This window comes from Gavialis gangeticus, unplaced genomic scaffold (genome assembly GCF_001723915.1).
Source record: "Gavialis gangeticus isolate Ggan-Ray unplaced genomic scaffold, GavGan_comp1, whole genome shotgun sequence".
NCBI classification, from domain to species: Eukaryota; Metazoa; Chordata; order Crocodylia; family Gavialidae; genus Gavialis; species Gavialis gangeticus.
In genome coordinates, this window is record NW_017728997.1 from 2,017,784 (window position 1) to 2,025,917 (window position 8,134).

At 43.7% G+C, this 8,134-nt stretch overlaps 1 protein-coding gene across 1 annotated transcript; it reads right to left on the reverse strand.

The window, feature by feature from the left end:
• Window positions 1–6: 6 nt before the first annotated feature.
• CAV3 (caveolin 3) lies at window positions 7–7,548 on the reverse strand. The gene is made up of 2 exons (XM_019504634.1): window positions 7,269–7,548; window positions 7–1,044 (listed from the first exon to the last, which is right to left on the reverse strand). The coding sequence occupies exons 1-2, from the start codon at window positions 7,380–7,382 to the stop codon at window positions 703–705; spliced, it is 456 nt and encodes a 151-aa protein (XP_019360179.1). The 5' UTR covers window positions 7,383–7,548; the 3' UTR covers window positions 7–702.
• Between the last annotated feature and the right edge of the window lie 586 nt (window positions 7,549–8,134).

The window sequence follows — 8,134 nt, forward strand, 5'->3', positions numbered from 1 at the left end:
GGGGGCAAGTACTTACATTTTTTGTGCTTCCAGTTGAATTTTGGCCACACACATTAATGAATGGATACTTAGCTGCCTTTTTTGTATGCATGATCAGGTAGTTTGAAATTAATTTTGCAATCATCAGACGATAGCACTTGCAACCCTCGTATAACATAGACTTCAACTGCACACCCAAAAGCCTTGCTAAGCATTTAAAAATGAACCACTAATCCAGATGTAAAAGCTTTGTTTAGATGGAAGCATACATGGAAGCAAAGTTTGTTCTTCAATCTGTACATATTTACTGCATATTGTCAAGTAGTACATAAATCTTCTACAACAGACACTGCTTGCATTTATGATAAATATAACCCAGGGGTGTTTCCTAGTTTTACACTTGATCTAGAAGACAATTAAGCAGACATTTTCTTGCATTGTACCCACATATACTTTGAACAACCTCACACCATTCTTTTTCACTGAATAAATGCATATAATAATCATAGGTTCTGGTCCAAGACATAATTTCAGAGGAAATCCTGTTCTCATTCACACTAGCGTGAACTTGGAGTAACTGCATTACAAATGCAACCCACTGGAGCTACTCCATCTTGATCCCAGTGTAACTGAGAGCAGAATATGGTGCAATCTTTGGAAAATTAGCAATGTGTTGAGCTGTTGAGTAACGATTGTTTCTGTTCCTTTTCTCAAACAAATGATTTAGACTTCCTTGCGGAGAGCAACTCTTATGCCACCGCAGATCTTCGCTAGAGCCTCAAACAATGGGTCACAGAAGGTGTGGATGCAGAGGGAGTAAATCCTGCTGATGCACTGGATTTCTATCACGTAACTTTTGATGCAGGGCACCACTGCCCAGATGTGGCAGAAGGAGATTAATGCAAAGAGGAAGCCCCAGATGACTGCGAGAGGGATTCCCAAGATGGCAGAAAGCAGCCGGTAGCACCAGTACTTGCTGACGGTGAAGGTGGTGTAGCTGGTTTTCCAGACTCCATCAAAGCTGTATGTCCCTACTGGCTCAGCTATCACATCTTCAAAATCCACCTGCAATGCAGACAAGATAGGGAAGAGCTTAGACAGGTGGCCCTGATGATGGGGCTGGTAATGAACGGTAAGATGGAGAGCAGAACAGTAGTCGTTATTGTAAAGAACTGGAAGAAACATGAATTACAGTGAGTGGAATTAGGTATTGCAGACTGTGACCCTTTTGAAATAGCAGGCCAAATCCAAGCTGCGTGTGAAAGGGCAAGGTGTCCGTGCCTTCCACTGCCCTCCCCTCCTCATCCGCTTACTTCTCAGCAGCTGGCTTAGGTGCAGCTGATACAAGATCTACTCCTAAATCATGATTCAATACTGTTGACAGGTTGGGTATGTATTTTTATCACTGGATAGAGTTATCCCTAGTATGAAAAGTTATTCCCTGTATGTGAAACTGGGGAATGATGTTTCTGCTGCTAATACCTTGCCTAAAAAAGATGTGTTCATTAGAGTTATTTGGGTCTCAAGACGCCGACATTATAATCAAAGAAAGTATTGCTGTCTGAAGTATTTTCACTGCTCTTGGGGCACTTTTTTGTTGCACTGAATTTAATATCAATGTATTGACAGGGACCGCCATGCTGGTTTGCTCGGTGTAGTGAAAATCAGGAAGTTGTGGCTATACCATTATCAAAGTATGATGTAACATATGTGTAGTAGAATAGGATATGCTTCTGACTAGAATAAAAAATGGGACGCATATACACTTCCTGGTGAGATTTCCTCTATCTCCTGCTTCTCTTAGGGTAAGAAATACCAGGAGAGCAACCATGTTGGTCTGCTACTTCTGATTCTGATGGTGCATAGAGCCAGCCTGATTAAAGGTTGCCTGTAAGCATCACAAATAAAAGCAGAAGATCAGAGGAGTGGAGATGATCACCAGGGAATGCATTATGGTCTTGAATCCAGGTCAAGCTCACTTAGGAGCAGTGGTACTAGGCCCTTGATGAACTTCCTGACAGTGGATGATTTTGATGGAGTGAACCCCCAGTCTACTACATCCACTTTGCACCCCAACTCTTCTTTGCCTAGTGTGGCTGGAGGCCAGAAGAGTGGAGAGGTTGCCCATGCTAGGACAGAGGGCTTGTTTGCAGTCAATTTATGGATTTTTTTTTTTTATGTACCCTGATCAACAAAGGGACTGTAACAGCTTGGGGGAGTCTTAGCCATAGTGCTGAAGTGTTCTGTGGGGCAAGATATTGCTACTGGTATTCTGGTACCACCACTGTGCAAACATTAGAAACAGATGGACCAGGAGACAGGTGAAGCTCTCCGTTATCACCAGAAGATCCATTTGGGATTTACTAATGGCTAAATTAGAGTTAAACCGATATTCAGCAAAGCTTGCCAGTCAAATTGCAAAGCAAAGGGTCCTCTGCTGGGGATGCGTATCCTTTGCACACAGAATCAACCTTTAAGGATTAAGAATTGTCCTGGATCAGCCTATGTGCCAGAACAACAGAGGGAGAGAGAAATTTCTTGGAAAGGTGGGATTTTAATGTTCAGACCCATATCCTCCAAGAACTGACTTGAACCAAGAAGTTGGCAGGTGCTGGTGCCAGCCTGGGCTTCTCAGAACAGGCAACGTGCTGGGAAGCTGTATTACTCCTGGAAGATTACAACCCCGTTCTTATGCTTTTCAGCATTTAAGGGCACTGGCAATATGCTCTGCTCCAAGGTGGCACCAGCTAATAACACCCAGCAATCACCCTAATATATTTTTATTTATATATAATATATTTTATTTATATATATATGTTTATTTATATAGTCCTAGTCGAACCATTTTGAGATTTGCCTCCAGCCCAATGGATCGACATAGCCTGATACAGATATCACTGCTGCGCTGTGGCAGCTGGATGCTTGATTTCTTTTTATTACAGAGGTCCCAGGGGTTCCTGAGGTTCAGCCACATACTAATAATTTTTTCTGTAGGGTATTCCACATGCTAAAGAGAACAGGAGCTGAGGTATTAGAAAATTGTGCAGGCTTAGGGTATGTCTCTATGTCTAGATCATGCCTATAGACATATATTTTGGTTTAGAGATCATTTTGATTGTAAAACTGTTCTGTAGACCCCGTATTTTGCTGGAACTGGTTGGAGGTACCTAGGGGACATTTTCCTACAGAGGAAAGCTGAAAATGAAGGCCATTAATTGGTGGTTGGTCTAATGATGACATGGAGGCGACCCTGGATAAAGATTTGGCTGAGACCAAGAAGACTTTGTCTGCGTGAGTGGACTGGTACAGAGGGAAACGCATCGCCTGGTGGATGATTTGTATTTCTTGATGAGGTGAATCAAGGGGGATCACCTGATAAATGGATTGCAGGCTGTCTCTCACTAGTTAGCTGAGAGAAAAATGGAACAGGAAGAAAGGTTGTGCAAGAGGAGGAGAGGAAGCTTTTTAGATACTTCAGAGGATGCTGATCTCAGCCCACAGACTGATCCAAATTGGTCAGGAACCTGAGCTCTGATGTGGAAGAGTTTGATTGTTTCGTCTGGGTTTGTATCTGCTGTGCTTTCTGTGTGGCTTTGAAACATTGCTGCATGCTGCAAGTATGGCACGTCTCTTGGAGAGGCAAACTATAAGCCACCCAGGGGTGAAGCTCTGGGAAAGGATATGCTTAAGTTCCTGGGTAGCCAGTACCACCCAACAGGCTATTGAATTGCAAGGTCCGAACTCTTTGTATGGTAAGTGAAGAGCAGAGGCTCTGCACCCAAAGAGCATGTTTAAAAGCCCAGATCCAACAGTAGTGCCTAGACGCTTCTTGGCCTTATGAGCCTGTGGGACCTAACTTTCACAGCCTTTTGAGAGTATGGTATGGGCTGGGAAATAATATCTTCTTATGTTGTAATTATCACTGCAACTTGGGGTGGGGGGGGGAATGGATATTCACAGGTGATCAATTCAGGTTCAAATGTATGTTACTTCATGGATCAGTCATATCCACAGCTCCTTTACTACAGAGAAACAGTACATTTAATTTGGCTTCATAACAGAGTGGTTTATGCCTGGCTGTAGCTACAATTTAGCAGGATGTTTAAGGGCACGCTTAATTTTAAGGACATGATTAGTACCACTGAAATCAAGATGTGACATCCTGGATCCACTGAAGCCAATGAGAAATTTCCTGTTGACTTCACTGGAGACAGATGGTACTGCAGGTACTTCAGCATGGCTGTGGCTTCAAGGCCATCTGCCATCTGCATCCCTTGAGGCACATGTGAAGTCTTATTAACTTATTAATATGTAATCCTCTTTTCATACATTGTCTCTCCAGGTCCTGATCCAGTAGGCTGTCCTTAACCCCCTGCTCTGTTGTGGTGCAGGGGTGCTAATGAGCAAGCATGCATGGGACTTTGCTAGAGGCATATGTTTACTGGCTGATGACCCAGAGGTGCCATAATAGTTGATGGTATTTCTTGGAAGAGTGCAGACTACAATGGCAGCTGTCTCTCATTACATAGCTAAGGTTGATTGGCCTTCACAGGAATCAGGCAAACTCCTCACTGTCTTCCTTAATCTTCCACAAGTCACACCCAGCAACTCTAACACGTCTCCTCTGGCTTGGAAAAAAGGTATGGTTTACTCCAACCTGGCATTTCCTTTGCATCCCATGGGATAGCAACTTGGATGCAACCTGGTGGAGTAACTTCATAGGGCTTCTCAGTCCAAAACCCCACCCTCCCCCAGGCTTTTCCTCCCTCTTTCCTCCCTCTTGTCAAAGGTCAAATTGCTTGGGGACAAGAAGGAGCAGACAGGAACTGCTGCTTTCCCTCACTCCCCAGATCTGTAGGATTTAAATAATTGTATTATTCTAGTATTAGTGCTAAGCAGCATGAAGTACCGCATGGTTTCTGGTGCTGAATGTGGAACCTCGGGATAGAAGGGATTATGTTGGATCTGCAGAAGTGCAGACATTTTGGCCTTAATACAAGGCTCTTTGTAAGCTCACATCACCCTAAAAGCCTCCTTCTCCTGAATATGTCAAGGGGATTCTTTGACACTTGGCATGGTCTTATTATTTCATCTGAAATAATCCTGCTCCTTTAGTCTCTGTTTTTTGTATTTGGCTATGGAGATCTAGCCCTCTGGCCTGTGTTTATTCCCTTAGACAGTAGTTGGTGACAGTAGTTAATACAAACCCTGAGCAAAGGTCTTCAAGCCAGTACATGGGAGAACATAAGTCTTTGGTTTTCTGTTACTGAAGCAGTGACACGGTAGAACTTGGCAGAAGGAGCAGCTAGTCCGTGCCGCGGGGGAAGAATATGAGCAGGACCAGATCAAATGCATCTAAGGACCTCAGCAGAGAGTGAGAAACCACCGTGAGGAGCAACTGATTTTTCTCTTGTGAATCAGACATGTGTCTTGGCCTTCAAAACTGTACACGTCAGGAAGATAGGGCAAAAAAGAAAAAAAGCTAGAGACTATTTGAAGTGGGTTTTTTTTTTTCAATAAAATATGTCCAGGTTGGAAGTGACATGCTTGGAGTTTGCACTTCAGAGAAAGAACAGGTGGGTAGGTGGGAAAACTTGGGTATCTTTATACATGAGCCCCTAGGCCATTTTAGCAGGGTACCATGGCGATGTCTGGTAACTACTTAACGAAGGGATGAGTAGATACAGTATTTAGAGCTCCACTTTGCACTCCAAAGTTTGCAAACCTGAACTACTTTGATCACTTCCTCTAGTGTCTTTCTCAGCCTCTCCTTTTGCACGCCATGCAATACAAGGAACAGTTCTGTAGTTCAGACTTACTCGGTGCTGAGACATTCAACTCATCTCAACATGACGCTCCAGTTTACAATCACTGCCTTTAGTTACCTGGTTTCCCTCTAGCTGTACATCCCAGATGGTTGGATGATGGGTATCAATCATTTTAGCTCCCACTTTTCTTTTCTATTACCCTCTGTGCCTTTGGGCTTCTCAGTAGCTCACCAACTTTCTGTAGGTTTGGTTAATTTGTGTCTGCCTGTTTAACCTCATGAGTGATACTCCACTTACTGGATCTAAATAAGTAGGAGCCCCCTCTGAGCCCAACACGGCAGCAGAAGATGCTGGGATTTCTTGGTATCTCATCTCAATTGACCTGATGGAACGGACCTGCTCCTCGCTCACTTACATGGCTCCAAGTTACATTTGGCATAATTTAGAGTGGACGGCAGTGTCTGGACAAACATTTAAAGGCAGTAGAAAATGGTGAAGTTCAGAGGAGAGATACAGAAGGCTCCTTTCAGTGAGGAAACATATTCAGGATCTAGCACCACTGCTCACTTGTGTGGAGCACATTTTGCCCTGCTCATAAAATGGCCAGTAAGCATATGCTAGCTTTGGTCTGTGCTGGCTAATTAAGGAGCTCTCACTTCAAGTGCTGGCCTTAGTTTCAGCTGCTTTTTAAACATAGGAAATAAAGTTTGCATTCCAGCAGATCCAAACAGAAGTATTTCAAGGTCTTATTTACTGCCTTTAAGAGGAGGCCCAATCCACACTTACTACTTTCATTTCACTTATGCTTATTTTAAGACTAAATAGCTTAATGGGATTCAAGTCACTTTTGTTCCCCTTGGACCAAACTTATCTTCTGTAAACTGAATGACGACCATAATCATCCCAGTATAGGTTTGGCCTGCAAACACTCTCCTGAGGATGAATTCATCCCTTCTTTGGGCTCTGACTAGGGCAGTCTTGTTTCACCCTCTCATGTTTTTGTGTGGGAGAAACAATCCTATTTCAAATGACGCTGAGATGTTATGAATTTGTTCGGCTGTGCTATAGACCTCTGTGCTGCTGAGTAGAGACAAGGTGCCTAGGCATTTGAAGTGATGGATTTTAGCGCTTTTTAAAGGTTCATTTTCATTTAGAGTGACTTGAGCTTGATCTATTTTACCATTTGCTTCCTGACTGCAGAGGCTGATGCAGAACTATTGGTAAATTAGTGGGCTGCAGATCATGAAGCTGCATGTTCAAAAAGGCACTGCGTTAATCAGAGTCAGGGGGGAAATCATGCAGCTTTCCCAACTGGTGCATGCATTTTCCTGGAAATACAAGATTTGCTCCCTACAGCACGTTACCTCGCTACGCCCTCGATAATTCTTCCTGTGACACACTGTGTAGTTCCCCTATGCAGGTAGCTATTTAAAGACTTGATAGAATTGGAGGCTGATACAAAACCAAAAGTCCTGATTGCATTAAAAATACAGAAATGTCAGAAGAACCCAGAAAATGTACCTTCACAACGTCTTCATTAATGTGCTTTGGGTCTCGGTTCACCAGGTCGATTTCCTTTGTGTGCTGGTCTTTTATTATTATCCTCTCCTCGAGTCCAGATTGCTCTTCTGCCATCGTTGTTCTAGCGTTGGAGTGGCACAAGCGAATAAAACAATCCCCAAACTCTTACCCTGGAACAATTAGCTTGGGAGAAAGTTTGTGCTTTCAGTATCCCAAGCGTTGTGATCTTCTGCACTAGGCAAACCCCACCCTGGATACCAGGGAACAGCTGCCTTGCAGAGCTCCATTAAGACCCTCTGTGAAATTTGCCCATGGCAAGCCTCCAAGCTAAAATTAATATCGTAGCTCACACTGAGCTGAAAGCATTTCTTAAAGGGGTACTGGTCTGATCTGTGGCTTCGCACCCTTGAGGCATCTTTGCAAGGGATTTACTCTCTGTAGGTAGGTTTATACAGAGATAGGAGAATGTGGAGTTAATGCAGTGGATGCTTTTGGAGGTTTTAGTGGAGGTGTGCACTAGGGGATATCTAGTTTAGTAATTTGGGGTCAACAATGTATCATTCTAGAATAGCGCCCTAGGACAGGAGCTCTAAAAACTGGAACCCACCAGCTATTTGCAGAGTGCAGTGGGACTTCCTGTGGCTGCTGCAAACAGAATTGGGGTCATCTTGCTTCCCCATGCACCGGTTATGAAGGGTTGGTGCAGTGTCAGTGCATCTTACCTCTGCTGTTTCTCCTTAGCACAAAGGGATGGTGTCAGAGAGGGGCTGTAGGCTGCTTGTCCCTCCAGATCCCCTTGCACATCTATGTAAGACCAGACATGATTATAGGATCACTCATTCCTCTTTCCATGTGCCAGATGTGCA